The following is a 26952-nucleotide window of genomic DNA, read 5'->3' as shown; positions in this document are numbered from 1 at the left end:
CACCCAGTTTAGCCTTCACCAAAATCAGATTTACTATTAGAAAAGTTTGATTACCTTTCCTGTTCTTCGTCAGAATGCACTCCCAGGACTTCTACTTCAATAACAAATGTAGGTTTGGTCCAAAATAATCCATAGTTATGTTCCATCAGCGACGTTTTGTTCGTGCGTTCTAGACTCTATCCCAATGGTAACTAAGGGTCGTGTGCGTGGCGCATAACGTGACAAAAGATTTCTAAATATTTCATTACCGTACTTCGAAGCATGTCAACCGCTGTTTAAAATCAATTTTTATGCAATTTTTCTCGTAAAAAAGCGATAATATTCCTACCGGGAATATGTGTTTCGGTAAATAGAGGGAAAAACAGAAAGGCGGGGGCGGCCAGTGCAGCCTAAGCCCTTTGTCCTCTGATAGACCACTTAGCAAAAGCGCTCGTGTGTTTCAGCCAGGGCTTTGAATTACGCCATTCAACTTTTTCCCGGGCTCTGAGAGCCCATTGGAGCCGTAGGAAGTGTCACGTAACAGCAGAGATCCTTTTGTAATGGATAGAGATGACAAAGAAGGGCAAGAAATGGTCAGACAGGGTACTTCCTGTACAGAATCTTCTCACGTTTTGGCCTGCCAAATGAGTTCTGTTATACACAGACACCATTCAAACAGTTTTAGAAACTTTGGAGTGTTTTCTATCCAAAGCTAATAATTATATGCATATTCTAGTTTCTGGGCAGGACTAATAATCAGATTAAATCGGGTACGTTTTTTATCCAGCCGTGAAAATACTGCCCCCTAGCCATAAGAGGTTAAGTATCTCTCTGTACGTATTTCATCTTTCCCTCGATCCTGACTAGACTCCTAGTCCCTGCCGCTGAAAAACATCCCCACAGCATGATGCTGGCACCACCATGCTTCACCGTTGGGATGGTGCCAGGTTTCCACCAGATGTGACGCTTGGCATTCAGGCCAATAAGCACAAACACATGCGCACACACACACACACAATTTCAAGCGTCACATGAAATTGCAGCAATTGTCTATATACCCTCAGTCGAGAGAGGAAGGAGTCAGTAGGAGAGAGGAAGGAGTCAGTAGGAGAGAGGAAGGAGACAGTATTAGAGAGAGGAAGGAGACAGTATTAGAGAGAGGAAGGAGACAGTAGGAGAGAGGAAGGAGTCAGTAGGAGAGAGAGAAGAGTCAGTAGGAGAGAGAGGAAGGAGTCAGTAGGAGAGAGAGGAAGGAGTCAGTAGGAGAGAGAGGAAGGAGTCAGTAGGAGAGAGAGGAAGGAGTCAGTAGGAGAGAGAGGAAGGAGTCAGTAGGAGAGAGAGGAAGGAGTCAGTAGGAGAGAGAGGGAAGGAGTCAGTAGGAGAGAGAGGAAGGAGTCAGTAGGAGAGAGAGGAAGGAGTCAGTAGGAGAGAGAGAAAGGAGTCAGTAGGAGAGAGAGGAAGGAGTAGTAGAGGAGAGAGGAAGGAGTCAGTATTAGAGAGAGGAAGGAGTCTAGTAGGAGAGAGACTGATGGATGGAGACAGTAGGAGAGAGACTGATGGATGGAGACAGTAGGAGAGAGGAAGGAGTCAGTAGGAGAGAGGAAGGAGTCAGTAGGAGAGAGGAAGGAGTCAGTAGGAGAGAGAGGAAGGAGTCAGTAGGAGAGAGAGGAAGGAGTCAGTAGGAGAGAGAGGAAGGAGTCAGTAGGAGAGAGAGGAAGGAGTCAGTAGGAGAGAGAGGAAGGAGTCAGTAGGAGAGAGAGGAAGGAGTCAGTAGGAGAGAGAGGAAGGAGTCAGTATTAGAGAGAGGAAGGAGTCAGTAGGAGAGAGGAAGGAGTCAGTAGGAGAGAGAGGAAGGAGTCAGTATTAGAGAGAGGAAGGAGTCAGTAGGAGAGAGGAAGGAGCAGTATGGAGAGAGGGAGGAGTCAGTAGGAGAGAGAGGAAGGAGTCAGTAGGAGAGAGAGGAAGGAGTCAGTAGGAGAGAGAGGAAGGAGTCAGTAGGAGAGAGGAGGAAGTCAGTAGGAGAGAGAGGAAGGAGTCAGTAGGAGAGAGGAAGGAGTCAGTAGAGAGAGAGAGAAGGAGTCAGTAGGAGAGAGGAAGGAGTCAGTATTAGAGAGAGGAAGGAGTCAGTAGGAGAGAGAGGAAGGAGTCAGTAGGAGAGAGAGGAAGGAGTCAGTAGGAGAGAGAAAGGAGTCAGTAGGAGAGAGGAAGGAGTCAGTAGGAGAGAGAGGAAGGAGTCAGTAGGAGAGAGAGGAAGGAGTCAGTAGGAGAGAGAGGAAGGAGTCAGTATTAGAGAGAGGAAGGAGTCATGAGAGAGAGGAAGGAGTCAGTAGGAGAGAGAGGAAGGAGTCAGTAGGAGAGAGGAAGGAGTCAGTAGGAGAGAGGAAGGAGTCAGTAGGAGAGAGAGGAAGGAGTCAGTAGGAGAGAGAGAAAGGAGTCAGTAGGAGAGAGGAAGGAGTCAGTAGGAGAGAGGAAGGAGTCAGTAGGAGAGAGGAAGGAGGTCGTAGGAGATGAGAGGAAGGATGGTCAGTAGGAGGAGAGAGGAAGGATGTCAGAGGAGAGAGGAAGGAGTAAAGTAGGAGAGAGAGGAAGGAGTCAGTAGGAGAGAGAGGAAGGAGTCAGTAGGAGAGAGAGGAAGGAGTCAGTCAGTAGAGAGAGGAAGGAGACAGTAGGAGAGAGAGGAAGGAGTCAGTAGGAGAGAGAGGCAGGAGTCAGTTAGGAGAGAGGGAAGGGAAGACAGTAGGAGAGAGGAAGGAGTCAGTAGGAGAGAGAGGAAGGAGTCAGTAGGAGAGAGAGGAAGGAGTCAGTAGGAGAGAGGAAGGAGTCAGTAGGAGAGGAGGGACGGAGTCAGTAGGAGAGAGAGGAAGGAGTCAGTAGGAGAGAGAGGAAGGAGTCAGTAGGAGAGAGAGGAAGGAGGCAGTAGGGAGAGAGGAAGGAGTCAGTAGGAGAGAGGAATGAGTTCAGTAGGAGAGGAGAGGAGGAGTCAGTAGGAGAGAGGAAGGAGTCAGTAGGAGAGAGAGGAAGGAGTCAGTAGGAGAGAGGAAGGAGTCAGTAGAGAAGAGAGAAGGAGTCAGTAGGAGAGAGGAAGGAGTCAGTAGGAGAGAGGAAGGAGTCAGTATTAGAGAGAGGAAGGAGTCAGTAGGAGAGAGGAAGGAGTCAGTAGGAGAGAGAGGAAGGAGTCAGTAGGAGAGAGAGGAAGGAGTCAGTAGGAGAGAGGAAGGAGTCAGTAGGAGAGAGGAAGGAGTCAGTAGGAGAGAGGAAGGAGTCAGTAGGAGAGAGAGGAAGGAGTCAGTAGGAGAGAGGAAGGAGTCAGTAGGAGAGAGAGGAAGGAGTCAGTAGGAGAGAGAGGAAGGAGTCAGTAGAGGAGGAAGGAGTCAGTAGGAGAGAGGAAGGAGTCAGTAGGAGAGAGAGGAAGGATGTCAGTAGGAGAGAGAGGAAGGAGTCAGTAGGAGAGAGGAAGGAGGTCAGTAGGAGAGAGGAAGAGTCAGTAGGAGAGAGAGGAAGGAGTCAGTAGGAGAGAGAGGAAAGGAGTCAGTAGGAGAGAGGAAGGAGTCAGTAGAGAGAGAGGAAGGAGTCAGTAGAGAGAGGAAGGGAGTCATTAGGAGAGGAAGGAGTTCAGTAGGAGAGAGAGGAAGGAGGTCAGTAGGAGAGAGAGGAAGGAGTCAGTAGAGAGAGAGGAAGGAGTCAGTAGGAGGAGGAGGAAGGAGTCAGTAGGAGAGAGAGGAAGGAGTCAGTAGGAGAGAGGGAAGGAGTCAAGTAGGAGGAGAGAGGAAGGAGTCCAGTAGTAGAGAGGATGGAAGGATGTCAGTAGGAGAGAGGAAGGAGTCAGTAGGAGAGAGAGGAAGGAGTCAGTAGGAGGAGAGGAAGGAGTCAGTAGGAGAGAGAGGAAGGAGTCAGTAGGAGAGAGAGGAAGGAGTCAGTAGGAGAGAGGAAGGAGTCAGTAGGAGAGAGAGGAAGGAGTCAGTAGGAGAGAGAGGAAGGAGTCAGTAGGAGAGAGGAAGGAGTCAGTAGGAGAGAGAGGAAGGAGTCAGAGGAGAGAGGAAGGAGTCAGTAGAGAGAGAGGAAGGAGTCAGTAGGAGAGAGGAAGGAGTCAGTAGGAGAGAGAGGAAGGAGTCAGTAGGAGAGAGAGGAAGGAGACAGTAGGAGAGAGAGGAAGGAGTCAGTAGGAGAGAGGAAGGAGTCAGTAGGAGAGAGAGGAAGGAGTCAGTAGGAGAGAGAGGAAGGAGTCAGTAGGAGAGAGGAAGGAGTCAGTAGGAGAGAGGGAGGAGTCAGTAGGAGAGAGAGGAAGGAGTCAGTAGGAGAGAGAGGAAGGAGTCAGTAGGAGAGAGAGGAGGAGTCAGTATTAGAGAGAGGAAGGAGTCAGTAGGAGAGAGGAAGGAGTCAGTAGGAGAGAGAGGAAGGAGTCAGTAGGAGAGAGAGGAAGGAGTCAGTAGGAGAGAGAGGAAGGAGTCAGTATTAGAGAGAGGAAGGAGTCAGTAGGGAGAGGAAGGAGTCAGTAGGGAGAGAGGAAGGAGTCAGTAGGAGAGAGAGGAAGGAGTCAGTAGAGGAGAGGAAGGAGTCAGTAGGAGAGAGAGGAAGGAGTCAGTAGGAGAAGGAAGGAGTCAGTATTAGAGAGGAAGGAGTCAGTAGGAGAGAGGAAGGAGTCAGTAGAGAGAGAGGAAGGAGTCAGCAGGAGAGAGAGGAAGGAGTCAGTAGGAGAGAGAGGAAGGAGTCAGTAGGAGAGAGAGGAAGGAGTCAGTAGGAGAGAGAGGAAGGAGTCAGTAGGAGAGAGAGGAAGGAGTCAGTAGGAGAGAGGAAGGAGTCAGTAGGAGAGAGAGGAAGGAGTCAGTAGGAGAGAGAGGAAGGAGTCAGTAGGAGAGAGGAAGGAGTCAGTAGGAGAGAGAGGAAGGAGTCAGTAGGAGAGAGGAAGAGGCAGTAGGAGAGGAAGGAGTCAGTAGGAGAGAGAGGAAGGAGTCAGTAGAGAGAGAGGAGTCAGTAGGAGAGAGAGGAAGGAGTCAGTAGGAGAGAGAGGAAGGAGTCAGTAGGAGAGAGAGGAAGGAGTCAGTATTAGAGAGAGCGGAAGGAGGTCAGTAGAGAGAGGAAGGAGTCAGTAGGAGAGGAAGGAGTCAGTAGGAGAGAGAGGAAGGAGTCAGAGGAGAGAGAGGAAGGAGTCAGTAGGAGAGAGAGGAAGGAGTGGAGTAGGAGGAGAGAGGAAGGAGTCAGTAGGAGAGAGGAAGGAGTCAGTAGGAGAGAGAGGAAGGAGTCAGTAGGAGAGAGGAAGGAGTCAGTAGGAGAGAGAGGAAGGAGTCAGTAGGAGAGAGAGGAAGGAGTCAGTAGGAGAGAGGAAGGAGTCAGTAGGAGAGAGAGAAGGAGGCAGTAGGAGGAGAGGAAGGAGTCAGTAGGAGAGAGAAGGATCAGTGGAGAGAGACGGAAGTAGTAGGAGAGAGAGGAAGGAGTCAGTAGGAGAGAGAGAGAAGGAGTCAGTAGGAGAGAGGAAGAGTCAGTAGGGAGAGGAATGGAGTCAGTAGGAGAGAGGAAGGAGTCAGTAGGAGAGAGAGGAAGGAGTCAGTAGGAGAGAGAGGAAGGAGTCAGTAGGAGAGAGAGGAAGGAGTCAGTAGAGAGAGAGGAAGGAGTCGGGGGGAGAGAGAAGGAGTCAGTAGGAGAGAGAGGAAGGAGTCAGTAGGAGAGAGAGGAAGGAGTCAGTAGGAGAGAGAGGAAGGAGTCAGTAGGAGAGAGAGGAAGGAAGTCAGTAGGAGAGAGAGAAGGACGTCAGTAGGAGAGAGGCAGGAGGTCAGTAGGAGAGAGAGGAGGAAGTCAGTAGGAGAGAGAGGAAGGAGTCAGTATTGAGGCGAGAGGAAGGAGTCAGTAGGAGAGAGGAAGGAGTCAGTAGGAGAGAGAGGAAGGAGTCAGTAGGAGAGAGAGGAAGGAGTCAGTAGGAGAGAGAGGAAGGAGTCAGTAGTAGAGAGAGGAAGGAGTCAGTAGGAGAGAGGAAGAGGTCAGTAGGAGAGAGAGGAAGGAGTCAGTAGTAGGAGAGGAAGGAGTCAGTAGGAGGAGGAAGGAGTCAGTAGGAGAGAGGAAGGAGTCAGTAGGAGATAGAGGAAGGAGTCAGTAGGAGAGAGAGGAAGGAGTCAGTAGGAGAGAGAGGAAGGAAGCAGTAGGAGAGAGGGAAGGAGTCAGTAGGAGAGAGAGGAAGGAGTCAGTAGGAGAGAGGAGAGTCAGTAGGGAGAGGAAGGGTCAGTAGGAGAGAGAGGAAGGAGTCAGAGAGAGAGAGAGAGGAGGAGTCAGTATTAGAGAGAGGAAGGAGTCAGTAGGAGAGAGGAAGGAGTCAGTAGGAGAGAGAGGAAGGAGTCAGTAGGAGAGAGGAAGGAGTCAGTAGGAGAGAGAGGAAGGAGTCAGTAGGAGAGAGGAAGGAGTCAGTAGGAGAGAGAGGAAGGAGTCAGTAGGAGAGAGGAAGGAGTCAGTAGGAGAGAGGAAGGAGTCAGTAGGAGAGAGAGGAAGGAGTCAGTAGGAGAGAGAGGAAGGAGTCAGTAGGAGAGAGGAAGGAGTCAGTAGGAGAGAGGAAGGAGTCAGTAGGAGAGAGGAAGGAGTCAGAGAGAGAGAGGAAGGAGTCAGTAGGAGAGAGAGGAAGGAGTCAGTAGGAGAGGAAGGAAGGGTCAGTAGGAGGAGAGGAAGGAGTCAGTAGGAGAGAGGAAGGAGTCAGTAGGAGAGAGGGAGTCAGTATTAGAGAGAGGAAGGAGTCAGTAGGAGAGAGAGGAAGGAGTCAGTAGGAGAGAGAGGAAGGAGTCAGTAGGAGAGAGAGAAAGGAGTCAGTAGGAGAGAGGAAGGAGGTCAGTAGGAGAGAGAGGAAGGAGTCAGTAGGAGAGAGAGGAAGGAGTCAGTAGGAGAGAGAGGAAGGAGTCAGTAGGAGAGAGAGGAAGGAGTCAGTAGGAGAGAGAGGAAGGAGTCAGTAGGAGAGAGAGAGGAAGGAGTCAGTAGGAGAGAGGGAGGAGTCGTAGGAGAGAGAGAGGAAGGAGTCAGTAGGAGAGAGAGGAAGGGTCAGTAGGAGAGAGGAAGGAGTCAGTAGGAGAGAGAGGAAGGAGTCAGTAGGAGAGAGAGGAAGGAGTCAGTAGGAGAGAGAGGAAGGAGTCAGTATTTAGAGAGAGGAAGGAGTCAGTAGTAGAGAGAGGAAGGAGTCAGTAGGAGAGAGAGGAAGGAGTCAGTAGGAGAGAGAGGAAGGAGTCAGTAGGAGAGAGGAAGGAGTCAGTAGGAGAGAGGAAGGAGTCAGTAGGAGAGAGAGGAAGGAGTCAGTATTAGAGAGAGGAAGGAGTCAGTAGGAGAGAGGAAGGAGTCAGTAGGAGAGAGAGGAAGGAGTCAGTAGGAGAGAGGAAGGAGTCAGTAGGAGAGGAAGGAGTCAGTAGGAGAGAGGAAGGAGTCAGTAGGAGAGAGAGGAAGGAGTCAGTAGGAGAGAGAGAGAGGAGTCAGTAGGAGAGAGGAAGGAGTCAGTAGGAGAGAGAGGAAGGAGTCAGTAGGAGAGAGAGGAAGGAGTCAGTAGGAGAGAGAGGAGAGAGTAGGAGTAGGAGAGAGGGAGGGAGTCAGTAGGAGAGAGGAAGGAGTCAGTAGGAGAGAGAGGAAGGAGTCAGTAGGAGAGAGAGAAGGAGTCAGTAGGAGAGAGAGGAAGGAGTCAGTAGGAGAGAGGAAGGAGTCAGTATTAGAGAGAGGAAGGAGTCAGTAGGAGGAGAGAGGAAGGAGTCAGTAGGGAGAGAGGAAGGAGTCAGTAGGGAGAGAGGCAAGAGTCAGTAGGAGAGACGGAAGGACGTCAGTAGGAGAGAAGGAGGAGGAGAGGAAGGAGTCAGTAGGAGAGAGAGGAAGGAGTCAGTAGGGATGAGAGGAAGGAAGTCAGTCGGAGAGAGAGGAAGGAGTCAGTAGGAGAGAGAGGAAGGATAGTCAGTGAAGGAGAGAGAGGAAGGAGTCAGTAGGAGAGAGAGAAGGAGGTCATAGTAGAGAGGAAGGACGTCAGTAGGAGAGGAGAGGAAGGAGTCAGTAGGAGCGAGGAAGGAGTCATGAGAGAAGGAAGGAGTCAGTTAGTAGAGAGAGGAGTCAGTAGGCGGAGAGGCAGGAGTCAGTAGGAGAGAGAGGAAGGAGTCAGTAGGAGAGAGAGGAAGGGTCAGAGGAGAGAGAGGAAGGAGTCAGTAGGAGGAGAGAGGAAGGAGTCAGTAGGAGAGAGGAGGAAGTCAGTAGGAGAGAGGAAGGAGTCAGTATTAGAGAGAGGAAGGAGTCAGTAGGAGAGAGGAAGGAGTCAGTAGGAGAGAGAGGAAGGAGTCAGTAGGAGAGAGAGGAAGGAGTCAGTAGGAGAGAGAGGAAGGAGTCAGTATTAGAGAGAGGAAGGAGTCAGTAGGAGAGAGGAAGGAGTCAGTAGGAGAGAGAGGAAGGAGTCAGTAGGAGAGAGAGGAAGGAGTCAGTAGGAGAGAGGAAGGAGTCAGTAGGAGAGAGGAAGGAGTCAGTAGGAGAGAGAGGAAGGAGTCAGTAGGAGAGAGAGGAAGGAGTCAGTAGGAGAGAGGAAGGAGTCAGTAGGAGAGAGAGGAAGGAGTCAGTAGGAGAGAGAGGAAGGAGTCAGTAGGAGAGAGAGGAAGGAGTCAGTAGGAGAGAGGAAGGAGTCAGTAGGAGAGAGAGGAAGGAGTCAGTAGGAGAGAGAGGAAGGAGTCAGTAGGAGAGAGGAAGGAGTCAGTAGGAGAGAGAGGAAGGATTCAGTAGGAGAGAGAGATGAAGGAGTCAGTAGGAGAGAGAGGAAGGAGTCAGTATTAGAGAGAGGAAGGAGTCAGTAGGAGAGAGGAAGGAGTCAGTAGGAGAGAGAGGAAGGAGTCAGTAGGAGAGAGAGGAAGGAGTCAGTAGGAGAGAGGAAGGAGTCAGTAGGAGAGAGGAAGGAGTCAGTAGGAGAGAGAGGAAGGAGTCAGTAGGAGAGAGAGGAAGGAGTCAGTAGGAGAGAGAGGAAGGATTCAGTAGGAGAGAGGAAGGAGTCAGTAGGAGAGAGAGGAAGGAGTCAGTAGGAGAGAGAGGAAGGAGTCAGTAGGAGAGAGAGGAAGGAGTCAGTAGGAGAGAGAGGAAGGAGTCAGTAGGAGAGAGAGGAAGGAGTCAGTAGGAGAGAGAGGAAGGAGTCAGTAGGAGAGAGGAAGGAGTCAGTAGGAGAGAGGAAGGAGTCAGTAGGAGAGAGAGGAAGGAGTCAGTAGGAGAGAGAGGAAGGAGTCAGTAGGAGAGAGAGAGAAGGAGTCAGTAGGAGAGAGGAAGGAGTCAGTAGGAGAGAGGAAGGAGTCAGTAGGAGAGAGAGGAAGGAGACAGTAGGAGAGAGGAAGGAGTCAGTAGGAGAGAGGAAGGAGTCAGTAGGAGAGAGAGGAAGGAGTCAGTAGGAGAGAGGAAGGAGTCAGTAGGAGAGAGAGGAAGGAGTCAGTAGGAGAGAGGAAGGAGTCAGTAGGAGAGAGAGGAAGGAGTCAGTAGGAGAGAGAGGAAGGAGTCAGTAGGAGAGAGGAAGGAGTCAGTAGGAGAGAGAGGAAGGAGTCAGTAGGAGAGAGGAAGGAGTCAGTAGGAGAGAGAGGAAGGAGTCAGTAGGAGAGAGGGGAAGGAGTCAGTAGGAGAGAGAGGAAGGAGTCAGTAGTAGAGAGAGGAAGGAGTCAGTAGGAGAGAGAGGAAGGAGTCAGTAGGAGAGAGGAAGGAGTCAGTATTAGAGAGAGGAAGGAGTCAGTAGGAGAGAGGAAGGAGTCAGTATTAGAGAGAGGAAGGAGTCAGTAGGAGAGAGGAAGGAGTCAGTAGGAGAGAGGAAGGAGTCAGTAGGAGAGGAGAGGAGAGAGAGGAGTCAGTAGGAGAGAGAGGAAGGAGTCAGTAGGAGAGAGAGGAAGGAGTCAGTAGGAGAGAGGAAGGAGTCAGTAGGAGAGAGAGGAAGGAGTCAGTATTAGAGAGAGGAAGGAGTCAGTAGGAGAGAGAGGAAGGAGTCAGTAGGAGAGAGAGGAAGGAGTCAGTAGGAGAGAGAGGAAGGAGTCAGTAGGAGAGAGGAAGGAGTCAGTAGGAGAGAGAGGAAGGAGTCAGTAGGAGAGAGAGGAAGGAGTCAGTAGGAGAGAGGAAGGAGTCAGTAGGAGAGAGAGGAAGGAGTCAGTAGGAGAGAGGAAGGAGTCAGTATTAGAGAGAGGAAGGAGTCAGTAGGAGAGAGGAAGGAGTCAGTAGGAGAGAGAGGAAGGAGTCAGTAGGAGAGAGGAAGGAGTCAGTAGGAGAGAGGAAGGAGTCAGTAGGAGAGAGGAAGGAGTCAGTAGGAGAGAGGAAGGAGTCAGTAGGAGAGAGGAAGGAGTCAGTAGGAGAGAGGAAGGAGTCAGTAGGAGAGAGAGGAAGGAGTCAGTAGGAGAGAGAGGAAGGAGTCAGTAGGAGAGAGGAAGGAGTCAGTAGGAGAGAGAAGGAGTCAGTAGGAGAGAGAGGAAGGAGTCAGTATTAGAGAGAGGAAGGAGTCAGTAGGAGAGAGGAAGGAGTCAGTAGGAGAGAGGAAGGAGTCAGTAGGAGAGAGAGGAAGGAGTCAGTAGGAGAGAGAGGAAGGAGTCAGTAGGAGAGAGAGGGGGAACGATATACACATTAACCCAATGACGTGATTTGGAGGATTTCTACTTCTTCTAAATCTTTTTAAATATCGTGTGTTTGAGCTACATACTTATGTTGGTGAGACAAGGACATTTATTTTCTTTGGCAGACCTTATTTTTGTATTGACATTTTGTCAATAAAACTCATGAATGAAACTGTTTACGTCCAAAAAAACATGGTAAAACACTTAATTGTGATGCTAAATATAAAGGAAATCAGATAAATGAAAAGTGCTTTTCTTTCCCATCGTCAAGCATCAAAGCTCGCTTTGCTTCACACACATGGGGTCAGTCACACAGACAGCCAGACAGCTCTGTGCTGAAGGACACAGTAGGATGCTGAAGAATGAGTCAGCTTCCTGTAGTGCTGGCCCAAGGCTGTGTGTGTGTGTGTGTGTGTGTGTGTGTGTGTGTGTGTGTGTGTGTGTGTGAGAGCTTTGACGATCTCAGATAAACCTGGATTTTCACTGACTGAATCATGTAAAAGTGGTGAAGCTCCTTCTGAAGACAAAAAAGTAAAAGACAATAATCTCTAAATAAAGACGCTGACTTAAGGCTACTAAACTACCAAGCCTGCTAGGACAGGACAGAGGTACCAAGCCTGCTAGGACAGGACAGAGGTACCAAGCCTGCTAGGACAGGACAGAGGTACCAAGCCTGCTAGGACAGGACAGAGGTACCAAGCCTGCTAGGACAGGACAGAGGTACCAAGCCTGCTAGGACAGGACAGAGGTACCAAGCCTGCTAGGACAGGACAGAGGTACCAAGCCTGCTAGGACAGGACAGAGGTACCAAGCCTGCTAGGACAGGACAGAGGTACCAAGCCTGCTAGGACAGGACAGAGGTACCAAGCCTGCTAGGACAGGACAGAGGTACCAAGCCTGCTAGGACAGGACAGAGGTACCAAGCCTGCTAGGACAGGACAGAGGTACCAAGCCTGCTAGGACAGGACAGAGGTGTGAAAGCACTTGAGCCCACCAATGGCAGCAGAGCATCACAGCCCCACCCTCTGTGACATGGTGACCCCCCCCGTGCAGAAGTCATCACTGTATAGTAGTACCTTTTAAATATGAAAAACAACACTGGAATAAGTACTAAAATATAAGCTTCTCAAGGACAGACCAAAGACATTTTTCTGATTTTTAAAAGGAGGGAGAGGAAGACAAGGCCCAGCTAACAGAGGACCACACAGCCCAGCTAACAGAGGAACACACAGCCCAGCTAACAGAGGACCACACAGCCCAGCTAACAGAGGAACACACAGCCCAGCTAACAGAGGAACACACAGCCCAGCTAACAGAGGACCACACAGCCCAGCTAACAGAGGAACACACAGCCCAGCTAACAGAGGACCACACAGCCCAGCTAACAGAGGAACACACAGCCCAGCTAACAGAGGACCACACAGCCCAGCTAACAGAGGACTACACAGCCCAGCTAACAGAGGACCACACAGCCCAGCTAACAGAGGACCACACAGCCCAGCTAACAGAGGACCACACAGCCCAGCTAACAGAGGAACACACAGCCCAGCTAACAGAGGACCACACAGCCCAGCTAACAGAGGAACACACAGCCCAGCTAACAGGGGAACACACAGCCCAGCTAACAGAGGACCACACAGCCCAGCTAACAGAGGACCACACAGCCCAGCTAACAGAGGACCACACAGCCCAGCTAACAGAGGAACACACAGCCCAGCTAACAGAGGACCACACAGCCCAGCTAACAGAGGACCACACAGCCCAGCTAACAGAGGACCACACAGCCCAGCTAACAGAGGACCACACAGCCCAGCTAACAGAGGACCACACAGCCCAGCTAACAGAGGACCACACAGCCCAGCTAACAGAGGACCACACGGCCCAGCTAACAGAGGACCACACAGCCCAGCTAACAGAGGACCACACAGCCCAGCTAACAGAGGACCACACAGCCCAGCTAACAGAGGACCAGCTAACAGAGGAACACACAGCCCAGCTAACAGAGGACCAGCTAACAGAGGAACACACAGCCCAGCTAACAGAGGACCACACAGCCCAGCTAACAGAGGAACACACAGCCCAGCTAACAGAGGACCACACAGCCCAGCTAACAGAGGACCACACAGCCCAGCTAACAGAGAAACACACAGCCCAGCTAACAGAGGAACACACAGCCCAGCTAACAGAGGACCACACAGCCCAGCTAACAGAGGACTACACAGCCCAGCTAACAGAGGACCACACAGCCCAGCTAACAGAGGACCACACAGCCCAGCTAACAGAGGACCACACAGCACAGCTAACAGAGGACCACACAGCCCAGCTAACAGAGGACCACACAGCCCAGCTAACAGAGGACCACACAGCCCAGCTAACAGAGGACCACACAGCCCAGCTAACAGAGGACCACACAGCCCAGCTAACAGAGGACCACACAGCCCAGCTAACAGAGGACCACACAGCCCAGCTAACAGAGGACCACACAGCCCAGCTAACAGAGGACCACACAGCCCAGCTAACAGAGGAACACACAGCCCAGCTAACAGAGGACCACACAGCCCAGCTAACAGAGGACCACACAGCCCAGCTAACAGAGGACCACACAGCCCAGCTAACAGAGGAACACACAGCCCAGCTAACAGAGGACCACACAGCCCAGCTAACAGAGGACCACACAGCCCAGCTAACAGAGGAACACACAGCCCAGCTAACAGAGGACCACACAGCCCAGCTAACAGAGGAACACACAGCCCAGCTAACAGAGGACCACACAGCCCAGCTAACAGAGGAACACACAGCCCAGCTAACAGAGGACCACACAGCCCAGCTAACAGAGGACCACACAGCCCAGCTAACAGAGGACCACACAGCCCAGCTAACAGAGGAACACACAGCCCAGCTAACAGAGGACCACACAGCCCAGCTAACAGAGGACCACACAGCCCAGCTAACAGAGGACCACACAGCCCAGCTAACAGAGGACCACACAGCCCAGCTAACAGAGAAACACACAGCCCAGCTAACAGAGGACCACACAGCCCAGCTAACCCTCCGATACCCACTGAGGAAAGACAAAAGCCAAAGATTGTGCTTCTCATAGATTCTAATGGGAAATACATTGATGAGAAGAAAGACTTTCTCGAAAGACAAAGCTAAACTCTGGTGCCCAAACAGTCGACGTGACCTGGAGCTGCTGTGAAAGGACCTACTAGGGCCTCCTAGCCACATCATCATTCACACCGGCACAAATGACATTGATGCCCAGCAGGAAAGGGAGTGATTGGAAAAAGCCTCTTCCACATTCTCAACTCAAGAGTGGTTATCTCCAACCTGCTACCACGAAAATACTTTCACCCTGCCACCATGCAGCGGGGTAAATGCAACCATTTGGAAAGCATCTATTACCAGGTAGACCTCTACAAAGTGACAGTCACATTTTCCAGGACTCTGAAAGACATCACACTCAACCTAGTCAATGTCCAGACCTAAAACCCAATAGAGATGTTGTGGCAGGACTTGAAACGAGCAGTTCACGCTTGAAAATTGTATGGATGATTCTACAATGTTTATTTTATGGTGCAAAAAAAAAACATTGACCTGATGTTACAAGAACATTCAGCTGATGTTACAAGAACATTGACGGTCCCCTGTAGCCCAGTTGGTAGAGCGTGGTGTTTGCAACGCCAGGGCTGTGGGTTCGATTCCCACGGGGGGGACCAGTACGGAGAAAAAATGTGTGAAATGTATGTATTCACTACTGTAAGTCGCTCTGGATAAGAGCGTCTGCTAACATGTAAACATTCCCAGAACATATTTATTCTGTTCTTTAAAAGGTTCCTGGTGTGTTTCTTTAGGTTGTGGGAACATTGTGGGGATATGACATGAAAGAGGTTCCCAAAATCTGTCCTGTTGTGCTGACGTTCAAATAATGTTTGTATAAGGGCTACACAAAACATTCCTTTGATGTTGACAGAATGTTGACAGAAGAACAGACTTACTGAATTATTTAAAGGTTTTAATTAGGTTGTGGTAACAGTGTGGGTACATTACAAGAAATAGGTTCCCAAAAAAAAACACAAAATGTGCTCACTTGTGATGACTTTCATACAATTTTGAAGGTTTCACAGGATATTCGTATAATGATTGTAAGAATGTTGACAGAACACCTGGTCTAAGTTCTATAAAGGTTCCCAGTACATTTAATCAAGTTATGGGAGTTGTCTGGGACGTTGCAAGAATATTCTTGTGATACCATAAAAGCTGGAGCAATGACACACATTTCAGCAAATAAACACCTGTTTAAAAATAACGGCGAATCTAAATGAATTGTTTACAAGATTAAATGTTTGATTTGTTACATTAAATAATTCAGTAATGATAAATCATACGTTTTTAATCGCCAGTAAGAAACTGCTAGCCGTTGGCTGCTAACAGCTGAGAACTGCTAGCTAACGGGCAAGCACAAAAACAATAAACAACTTTGAGAGTACAGACCCCCAGAAATCAGACGGGCGCCCTCTAGTGGCAAAAATAAGAACGGACGAAAATGACAGTCAAAGAGGAGAATAATTATTGTCAAGCATAATTTTTGTATTATTATTTAAATAGATGCATACTAAGACAAAAGAAACGTGAAACAGTGTGAAACGAAGAAATTGATTAAAATGCTGGAAGTGAACGCTGGAATTAAACAATTAACTATGTAAATTAGCTAAATCTGTGTGCATTAAGGAAATAAGGAAATAGACGCCAAGCTACTAATAGAGATCTGTCTCAAAGAGAAGCCTGCCTCTAATAGAAGCCTGCCTCTAATAGAAGCCTGCCTCTAATAGAAGCCTGTTGTGTTCAGTGATTTAAGCAAATTAATTCCTGGGATATTCATTGAAGTTTTACGGTGTTCACATAGGTTGCACAATCTTCCACAATTTCCAAATAAGTCTGTTTTTTGATGACGTTCATAATATATTTGTTTTATTGTTTAACATAATATTCCATTTGATATTCACGCAATATACCTTTGACCTTGTCTTGGAGATCCTCGGGAACATTTAAAGAACATTTCAAAAATGTTATATTTAAGTTTGACCTAATATTACCACAACATTCTCAGCATGCAAATGTGTAGCTCCTTAAAAAGCAGATTGGAATACAGCCTCATTATGTTTGTCTCCAGATTTAATGGCAATTCATATAGAGACACATGGCATTTTAAATTAATTGAAAAGCATGATGGTAATAATTTGTACTGTGATTTCCTTTACGCTCCATTGAAAGTACTTAAAACCGTGTTATAATCTCCCACCATAATAATAGGATTGTTTGTTGCTTGTTAACTCAATATTTTCTAAGAAGTACGGATCATCATTATTTGAGATCATCATATTTGAGCCAAATCTGTTTATCGTCCAATAGCATATTCACAATAACACAGAAACCAGCCATGACGCTCAATATCAACAAAACAATAACACAGAAACCAGCCATGACACTCAATATCAACAAAACAATAACACAGAAACCAGCCATGACGCTCAATATCAACAAAACAATAACACAGAAACCACATGACACTCAATATTAACAAAACAATAACCAGATGTTAACCAGATGTTAACCAATAACGAGGATAGACCAGATGTTAACCAATAACGAGGATAGACCAGATGTTAACCAAAAACGAGGATAGACCAGATGTTAACCAATAACGAGGCTAGACCAGATGTTAACCAATAACGAGGGTAGACCAGATGTTAACCAATAACGAGGATAGACCAGATGTTAACCAGATGTTAACCAGATGTTAACCAATAACGAGGATAGACCAGATGTTAACCAATAACGAGGGTAGACCAGATGTTAACCAATAACGAGGGTAGACCAGATGTTAACCAATAATGAGGATAGACCAGATGTTAACCAATAACGAGGATAGACCAGATGTTAACCAATAACGAGGATAGACCAGATGTTAACCAGATGTTAACCAATAATGAGGGTAGACCAGATGTTAACCAGATGTTAACCAATAACGAGGATAGACCAGATGTTAACCAGATGTTAACCAGATGTTAACCAATAACGAGGATAGACCAGATGTTAACCAATAACGAGGGTAGACCAGATGTTAACCAATAACGAGGATAGACCAGATGTTAACCAATAACGAGGATAGACCAGATGTTAACCAATAACGAGGGTAGACCAGATGTTAACCAATAATGAGGATAGACCAGATGTTAACCAATAACGAGGATAGACCAGATGTTAACCAATAACGAGGATAGACCAGATGTTAACCAATAACGAGGATAGACCAGATGTTAACCAATAACGAGGATAGACCAGATGTTAACCAATAACGAGGCTAGACCAGATGTTAACCAATAACGAGGATAGACCAGATGTTAACCAATAACGAGGATAGACCAGATTTTAACCAATAACGAGGATAGACCAGATGTTAACCAATAATGAGGATAGACCAGATGTTAACCAATAACGAGGATAGACCAGATGTTAACCAATAACGAGGATAGACCAGATGTTAACCAATAATGAGGATAGACCAGATGTTAACCAATAACCACAATAGACCAGATGTTAACCAATAACGAGGATAGACCAGATGTTAACCAATAACGAGGATAGACCAGATGTTAACCAATAATGAGGATAGACCAGATGTTAACCAATAATTAGGATAGACCAGATGTTAACCAATAACGAGGTTAGACCAGATGTTAACCAATAGCGAGGGTAGACCAGATGTTAACCAATAACGAGGATAGACCAGATGTTAACCAATAACGAGGGTGCTACATACTGATCTGTATTCATAATTCGACCCCGCCCCTCACAACAGGATAATAATTTTGCCGCAACAGGAAATGAGAAACATGATGTGGGTAATAATTAATAGACAATGCCGTAGGGGTTAAGACGTTCTTCATTAGGGAAGTCAAGTCTATCATTTTAAAGTAGAAACCACAAACCCTAGAAACCTCATTAAACCTCAAACACACTATAATTTGCATTTCCTGCTTGCGCATGGATAATTCTCTGTGACAACAGAGTGATCGAATCAAAACAACACACCTCTTCAACAAAAAACAAAAAAAAACTAGGTTAACATTTAAAAATGTTCCCGGGCCTGACTACGTGAAAATTACAATTCATCAGTCCGATTTAGTCCAGAAGATGCAGAACAGAATAAGCGATTCGTTTTGTAAAAACCCCCAAAAAATTGTCCATCACATCAAGTCCATATATTGCGCAATATCCATTTGAAAATGGCTACCATGATGTACGTGCACAGGAAAGGACAACAGTCCACTTCATGTTCCTTTCCTTCAAAAATGATGATTTATTATAAACAATCAATTAACATTCACATCATCTTCAGTTATTTTAACAACGGCTTGATTATATACTACATGCACTGATAATAGTCTAGTCTAAACCATCAGCCATAATATAGCCTTCCTTATACCATTATTATAGGAGTAAGGCTATATTTATAGGAGTTAGGCTATATTTATAGGAGTAAGGCTATATTTATAGGAGTAAGGCTATATTTAGTAGGCTATATTTATAGGAGTAAGGCTATATTTATTAGGCTTTATTTAGTAGAGTATATTTATAGGAGTAGACTATATTTATAGGAGGAGTAGGCTATGTTTATAGGAGTAGGCAATATTTATAGGAGTAAGGCTATATTTATTAGGCTTTATTTAGTAGAGTATATTTATAGGAGTAAGGCTATATTTATAGGAGTAGAGTATATTTATAGGAGTAAGGCTATATTTATTAGGCTTTATTTAGTAGAGTATATTTATAGGAGTAAGGCTATATTTATAGGAGTAGAGTATATTTATAGGAGTAAGGCTATATTTATAGGAGTAGAGTATATTTATAGGAGTAAGGCTATATTTATTAGGCTTTATTTAGTAGAGTATATTTATAGGAGTAAGGCTATATTTATAGGAGTAGAGTATATTTATAGGAGTCTCGGCTATATTTATTAGGCTTTATTTAGTAGAGTATGTTTATAGGAGTAAGGCTATATTTATAGGAGTAGAGTATATTTATAGGAGTAAGGCTATATTTATTAGGCTTTATTTAGTAGAGTATGTTTATAGGAGTAAGGCTATATTTATTAGGCTTTATTTAGTAGAGTATATTTATAGGAGTAAGGCTATATTTATAGGAGTAGAGTATATTTATAGGAGTAAGGCTATATTTATTAGGCTTTATTTAGTAGAGTATATTTATAGGAGTAAGGCTATATTTAGCATAAAATCCCTAAACTGCTGGCCGAGTGCGGAGCGATGACAGACCCAGAATACCACGGGATAATTATTTCTATTCATTCATTTTATCATATGTCTGCAATGGGCTACATTTCCATCTCATTATGCACAATGTATAGGCCTGATTGGCCTTAATCTATTAACCGTAATCTGTCAATTCCTACATTGGGCTCTCCACTTAACCGCCTGGAAGAGAAGAGTTGGACAGGGAAGGAAGAGAAAGAGGACCCAGGGCCGATGTAACAGTAGGCCTTGCAAATTTGGTGTTTATTAACAGCCTTCATATAAATTATCATGTTGTAAAAAAAGGAAGGCCTACTGTGGGTACACTGAAGTGGGGAAAGGGGACCCTACATCCTTGTCCCATGAAGAATCCTACTTGTTCCTGCCTTGGCTTGGTGTCAATGGTTGACTCCATGAGTACATGTTCAGTAAAGCAGAATAAATATGGTTTGATTCTACATTACTAAATAAACTGAGCTTTACTTTCAAGCATTACGTTTTCTCAAAAGAAAATGTAAATTTTTCAAATCAACAAACAAACTTAATATTCTATTGTGTATGTTGTCAGAATTGGCGAACCATGGCAGTCCACCATTAGATAATAATCTGAACTGTTTATGATGTAGTACACTGCACCATTGACCATCAAAACCTCACCTTCTATGTGTTATCATGTTTGGTTCAGCAGATATGATAGGAAATATATTGTACAGTTATGGTGGAATGGAAAATGCCCGCCACGGCCACCAAAAGGCGTTTTTTTTTTTTGCGATGGCTCCATATAAAAAACAAATGTTAAGGGCCCCAAACTGTACAAGTGTACCAAGTTTCATGCTTTTATGAAAAAGTGAACGTTATCACCTAAAATGTGGCACATGGCCTGGACTAAAAGAGAAAACACATCAAACAGAATACAGATCAATGCAGTAGATTACAGACGATTATGGAAGCTAAACGTCTGGGAAACAAGAGTCGATATTCCACTTTCAGCAGCTGTTGAAAACACCCTTGGCTGGGGTGGGGGGGAAATCTGTTTTGATGTAATATCTTTCAAAAATGTATGAATGAAAATGTACATAATTTGACTTGACAAAATGTATTTGTTTGTTTTTACTTTGAAAGAAATATATATTCCCAAAATAAACACCCTGGGTTACGTCCCAAATTCCCCCTATTCCCTACATAGTGCACTACTTTAGACCAGATCCCTATTCCCTATATAGTGGTACTACTATAGACCAGAGCCCTATTCCCTATATAGTGCAATACTTTAGACCAGAGCCCTATTCCCTATATAGTGGTACTACTATAGACCAGAGCCCTATTCCCTATATAGTGCACTACTATAAACCAGAGCCCTATTCCCTATATAGTGCACTACTATAGACCAGAGCCCTATTCCCTATATAGTGCACTACTATAGACCAGAGCCCTATTCCCTATATAGTGCACTACTATAGACCAGAGCCCTATTCCCTATATAGTGCACTACTATAGACCAGAGCCCTATTCCCTATATAGTACACTACTATAGACCAGAGCCCTATTCCCTATATAGTGCACTACTATAGACCAGAGCCCTATTCCCTATATAGTGCACTACTATAGACCAGAGCCCTATTCCCTATATAGTGCACTACTATAGACCAGAGCCCTATTCCCTATATAGTGCATTACTATAGACCAGAGCCCTATTCCCTATATAGTGCACTACTATAGACCAGAGCCCTATTCCCTATATAGTACACTACTATAGACCAGAGCCCTATTCCCTATATAGTACACTACTATAGACCAGAGCCCTATTCCCTATATAGTGCACTACTATAGACCAGAGCCCTATTCCCTATATAGTGGTACTACTATAGACCAGAGCCCTATTCCCTATATAGTGGTACTACTATAGACCAGAGCCCTATTCCCTATATAGTGGTACTACTATAGACCAGAGCCCTATTCCCTATATAGTGCACTACTATAGACCAGATCCCTATTCCCTATATAGTGCACTACTATAGACCAGAGCCCTATTCCCTATATAGTGGTACTACTATAGACCAGAGCCCTATTCCCTATATAGTGGTACTACTATAGACCAGAGCCCTATTCCCTATATAGTACACTACTATAGACCAGAGCCCTATTCCCTATATAGTGCACTACTATAGACCAGAGCCCTATTCCCTATATAGTGCACTACTATAGACCAGAGCCCTATGGTACCTTAGTCCCTATATTAGTGCACTACTGTTGTGACATTATGTTGCTCTGGCCAAAAGTAGTCCACTTTAAGGTATAGGGTGCCATCTGATTTCAGATGTGCTCCTGGACACAACATACGGCATTAGAGTCCACAACGTTCCACCATTTTAATTCTCTAAAAGCCTTGTTTCATAAGAGTCAATAGTCCACTAATAACAGACTCTATTAGCAGCTGCTCAAAACACCCCATCCATCTATCCATTCATCTTGAATGATGCACTATTAATACATTTTGCACTATCTGGCTAAATTAGTGCAAAATGTTAGTGTACTTTAGGCTATACACGTGAGTACACAAAACATTAAGAACACCTGCTCTTTCCATGACATAGACTGACCGATGGAAAATCAATTTATCAATAGCCACTTTATATAATTTATACATAACCTACATTACTCATCTCATATGTATATACTGTACTCTATACCATCTATTACATCTTGCCTATGCCGTTCGGCCATCGCTCATTTATATATTTATATGAACATATTCTTATTCATTCCTTTACACTTGTGCGTATAAGGTAGTTGTTGTGAAATTGTTAGATTACTTGTTAGATATTACTGCACGGTCGGAACTAGAAGCACAAGCATTTCACTACACTCACATTAACATCTGCTAACCATGTGTATGTGACAAATAACATTTGATTTGATTTGACCAGGTGATTCCAGGTGAAAGCTATGATCCCTTATTGATGTCAGGTGTTAAACCCACTTCAATCAGTGTAGATGAAGGGAAGGAGACAGGTTACAGAAGGATTATGAGACAATTGAGACATAGATTGTGTATGTGTCCATTCAGAGAGTGAATGGGCAGGACAAATATTTTTAAGTGACTTTTGAACGTGGTATGGTCGTAGGTGCCAGGGGCACCAGTTTGTGTCAAGAACTGCAACGCTTCTGTTTCTTTCTCTTTTTTCCCACTCTAAACATTTTCCCGTGTGTATCAAGAATGGTCCACCACCCAAAAGGACATCCAGCCAACTTGACACAACTGTGGGGAAGCATTGGAGTCAACATGGGCCAGCATCCCTGTGGAACGATTTCCAACACCTTGTAGAGTCCAAAGTCAGTCGTTTTACCTCTACTGCAGTGGGATATTTCAGTACTCTTTCCACCCCTGTCAATCAATCGGTGATGTCACCCGCTCTGAGACCTTGAAGTAGTTGCTTTCCTTGCTCTGCAAGAGACGCAGCTTTTGAGGAGTGACAGATAACGATGGTTTGTGGGTGACAGTTGTCGTTGTGTTCAGAGGGTCCCTGGTTCGAGCCCAGGATGAGGCAAGGAGAGAGCAATACTGTTACATTTACATGTATTGTTGGCACTGCCTTCTTGCGCTTTGTGCTGTTGTCTGTGCCCAATAATGTTTGTACCATGTGTTGTGCTGCTACCATGTTATTGTCATGTTGTGTTGCTACCATGTTGTGCTGCTACCATGTTGTTGTCATGTTGTGTTGCTACCATGTTGTTGTCATGTTGTGTTGCTACCATGTTGTGCTGCTACCATGCTGTTGTCATGTTGTGTTGCTACCATGTTGTTGTCATGTTGTGTTGCTACCATGTTGTGTTGCTACCATGTTGTTGTCATGTTGTGTTTCTACCATGCTGTTGTCATGTTGTGTTGCTACCATGTTGTTGTCATGTTGTGTTGCTACCATGTTGTTGTCATGTTGTGTTGCTACCATGTTGTTGTCATGTTGTGCTGCTACCATTTTGTTGTAATGTAGTGTTGCTACCATGTTGTTGTCATGTTGTGTTGCTACCATGTTGTTGTCATGTTGTGCTGCTACCATTTTGTTGTCATGTAGTGTTGCTACCATGTTGTTGTCATGTTGTGTTGCTACCATGCTGTGTTGTCATGTTGTGTTGCTACCATGCTGTGTTGTCATGTGTTGCTGCCTTGCTATGTTGTCGTCTTAGGTCTCTCTTTATGTAGTGTTGTGTTGTCTCTCTTTATGTAGTGTTGTGTTGTCTCTCTTTATGTAGTGTTGTCTCTCTTTATGTAGTGTTGTGTTGTCTCTCTCTATGTAGTGTTGTGTTGTCTCTCTTTATGTAGTGTTGTGTTGTCTCTCTTTATGTAGTGTTGTGTTGTCTCTCTTGTCGTGAAGCGTGTTGTGTCCTATATTTATATTTTATTTATTTATTTATTTTTAATCCCAGCTCCCGTCCCTGCAGGAGGCCTTTTGCCTTTTGGTAGGCTGTCATTGTAAATAAAGAATTTGTTCTTAACTGACTTGACTAATTAAATAAAGGTAAATAAAAAAAGCATAAGTATTAGGGACTGGCATCGCAGTCTACCAAGGCCTTCCTTTCTTTTTAATGACACTTAATGCACACTAATTAGCACAGTTCTTAGCACACTACTTAGCACACTACTTAGCACACTACTTAGCACACTACTTAGCACAGTTCTTAGCACACTACTTAGCACAGTTCTTAGCACTGTTCTTAGCACACTACTGAGCACAGTTCTTAGCACTGTTCTTAGCACACTACTTAGCACAGTTCTTAGCACACTACTTAGCACAGTTCTTAGCACTGTTCTTAGCACACTACTGAGCACACTACTTAGCACACTACTTAGCACAGTTCTTAGCACACTACTTAGCACAGTTCTTAGCACACTACTCTGGTCTTCCCTGTGGCTCAGTTGGTAGAGCATGGTGTTTGCAATGCCAGGGTTGTGGGTTCGATTCCCACGGGGGAACAGTACAAAAAAATGCATTCACTACTGTAAGTCGCTCTGGATAAGAGCGTCTGCTAAATGACTAACATGTAAATGTAAAATGTGGCACTATTGGGCTCTGAGCAAAAGTAGTGCCACTATGTAGGGAATAGGGCTCTGGTCTATAGTAGTACCACTATATAGGGAATAGGGCTCTGGTCTATAGTAGTGCCACTATATAGGGAATAGGGCTCTGGTCTATAGTAGTGCACTATATAGGGAATAGGGCTCTGGTCTATAGTAGTGCACTATATAGGGAATAGGGCTCTGGTCTATAGTAGTACCACTATATAGGGAATAGGGCTCTGGTCTAAAGTAGTGCACTATATAGGGAATAGGGCTCTGGTCTATAGTAGTGTACTATATAGGGAATAGGGCTCTGGTCTATAGTAGTGTACTATATAGGGAATAGGGATCTGGTCTATAGTAGTACACTATATAGGGGATAGGGCTCTGGTCTATAGTAGTGCACTATGTAGGGAATAGGGCCCTGGTCTATAGTAGTGCACTATGTAGGGAATAGGGATCTGGTCTATAGTAGTGCCCTATATAGGGAATAGGGCTCTGGTCTATAGTAGTGCACTATATAGGGAATAGGGCTCTGGTCTAAAGTAGTGCTCTATATAGGGAATAGGGCTCTGGTCTATAGTAGTGCACTATATAGGGAATAGGGCTCTGGTCTATAGTAGTGCCCTATATAGGGAATAGGGCTCTGGTCTATAGTAGTGCACTATATAGGGAATAGGGCTCTGGTCTAAAGTAGTGCTCTATATAGGGAATAGGGCTCTGGTCTATAGTAGTGCACTATATAGGGAATAGGGCTCTGGTCTATAGTAGTGCCCTATATAGGGAATAGGGCTCTGGTCTATAGTAGTGCACTATATAGGGAATAGGGCTCTGGTCTATAGTAGTGCACTATATAGGGAATAGGGCTCTGGTCTATAGTAGTGCACTATATAGGGAATAGGGCTCTGGTCTATAGTAGTGCCCTATGTAGGGAATAGGGCTCTGGTCTATAGTAGTACCACTATATAGGGAATAGGGCTCTGGTCTATAGTAGTGCCCTATGTAGGGAATAGGGCTCTGGTCTATAGTAGTGCACTATGTAGGGAATAGGGCTCTGGTCTATAGTAGTGCCCTATGTAGGGAATAGGGCCCTGGTCTATAGTAGTGCCCTATGTAGGGAATAGGGCCCTGGTCTATAGTAGTGCACTATATAGGGAATAGGGCTCTGGTCTATAGTAGTGCACTATATAGGGAATAGGGTAGACTTTCAGATTTGGTCTTGGATAGATTTGCTCAGGGATTTGTAACTGGTGTAGTCTTAATACTGATATGACAATAGACAGTGGTGTAGTCTTACTACTGTGAGTCATAAAACAAGCCTTTTTCAGGCTGCTTCCTTGAAATGTGAATCTGGGTCATGATGCAGTGATTCACCAACTATAGAGTCATACCATATACCTTAGGACTGTAGAGCTGCTGGGCCTGCAGGCTTTGGTTCTACTCCTGCACTAACCACACCTGTTTCAAAGAGTCAACTAGTCATGGTATTCAGTCCGGACCAGAATGTGTTTCATCGGGTGTGTTCATGCCTGGCTGGAACAAAAGCGTGCACACAATAACAATCTGTGGAGATATTTTTTTTAAGTAATGGTCTGTCTGTCTGTCTGTCTGTCTGCAGGCCCCAGTGAGCTGGATCTCAGTCTCCTAGGAGACCATACTAGTCTGGTAGACGTCCCATTCAGAAATGAAGAGCAGGTAAGAACAGAGCTCATCCTCCTCCTCTCTTTTCCTCTCTTTCCATGTAAAGTGATTTAAGGACCATAATAATCCAATCTCTTCTATTGTAATGTTTATCATATATTTGATTTGAAACCATCTGTCTGAGCCCCAGGAAGAGTCCCAAATGCCCCCCTATTCCCTATATAGTGCACTACTATAGACCAGAGCCCTATTCCCTATATAGTGCATTACTATAGACCAGAGCCCTATTCCCTATATAGTGCACTACTATAGACCAGAGCCCTATTCCCTATATAGTGCACTACTATAGACCAGAGCCCTATTCCCTATATAGTGCACTACTATAGACCAGAGCCCTATTCCCTATATAGTGCACTACTATAGACCAGAGCCCTATTCCCTATATAGTACACTACTATAGACCAGAGCCCTATTCCCTATATAGTGCACTACTATAGACCAGAGCCCTATTCCCTATATAGTGCACTACTATAGACCAGAGCCCTATTCCCTATATAGTGCACTACTATAGACCAGAGCCCTATTCCCTATATAGTGCACTACTATAGACCAGAGCCCTATTCCCTATATAGTGCACTACTATAGACCAGGGCCCTATTCCCTATATAGTGCACTACTATAGACCAGAGCCCTATTCCCTATATAGTGGTACTACTATAGACCAGAGCCCTATTCCCTATATAGTGCACTACTATAGACCAGAGCCCTATTCCCTATATAGTGCACTACTAAGGCTGTTTTTATCCTATATCCTATAATCATCATGACATTTCTAAGGCTGTTTTTATCTCAAGGCTATTACTGTAATCAAATGTCACATCGGCATTTGAAGCTCCGACGTCATTACGAAGCAGAAATTCCTCCTCGTCTTCCACGTTCCATCCCCCCCACCTGTATATGTATATGATTTTATGTAGAATTATTTTCATAAATTTATGCAGATCTTCAATTTAGCTTTTGGAAAAAGAGATAGACAGAGCGCTGGCTGCCGTGGAGGAATCTGAAAGGACAGATGATTCATATATTTACTGATGCCGGAGGAAAGGGGGAGAAGCCAATCAGTGGCTGCCTCCCAATGGCATCCTATTCCCTAGTGGCTCTGGTCTATAGTAGTTACTATATAGGGAATAGGGCTCTGGTCTATAGTAGTACCACTATATAGGGAATAGGGTCCTGGTCTAAAGTAGTGCACTATATAGGGAATAGGGATCTGGTCTATAGTAGTGCACTATATAGGGAATATGGCTCTGGTCTATAGTAGTGCACTATATAGGGAATAGGGCTCTGGTCTATAGTAGTGCACTATATAGGGAATAGGGCTCTGGTCTATAGTAGTGCACTATATAGGGAATAG

The 26952-nt window shown here is 45.4% G+C and overlaps 1 protein-coding gene across 1 annotated transcript in view; it reads left to right on the top strand.

Moving 5' to 3' along the window:
• ak5 (adenylate kinase 5) overlaps positions 1-26952 on the top strand; it is a gene marked incomplete at its 5' end in the record, with an annotated part of 128084 nt that overhangs the window by 80599 nt on the left and 20533 nt on the right. The window contains 1 exon segment of the mRNA XM_029726628.1: positions 25516-25592. Coding sequence (XP_029582488.1) covers positions 25516-25592 — 77 coding nt within the window.

This window comes from Salmo trutta, chromosome 31 (genome assembly GCF_901001165.1).
Source record: "Salmo trutta chromosome 31, fSalTru1.1, whole genome shotgun sequence".
In the NCBI taxonomy this organism is placed as follows: domain Eukaryota; kingdom Metazoa; phylum Chordata; class Actinopteri; order Salmoniformes; family Salmonidae; genus Salmo; species Salmo trutta.
This window is presented reverse-complemented; position numbering and strand designations above follow the sequence as displayed.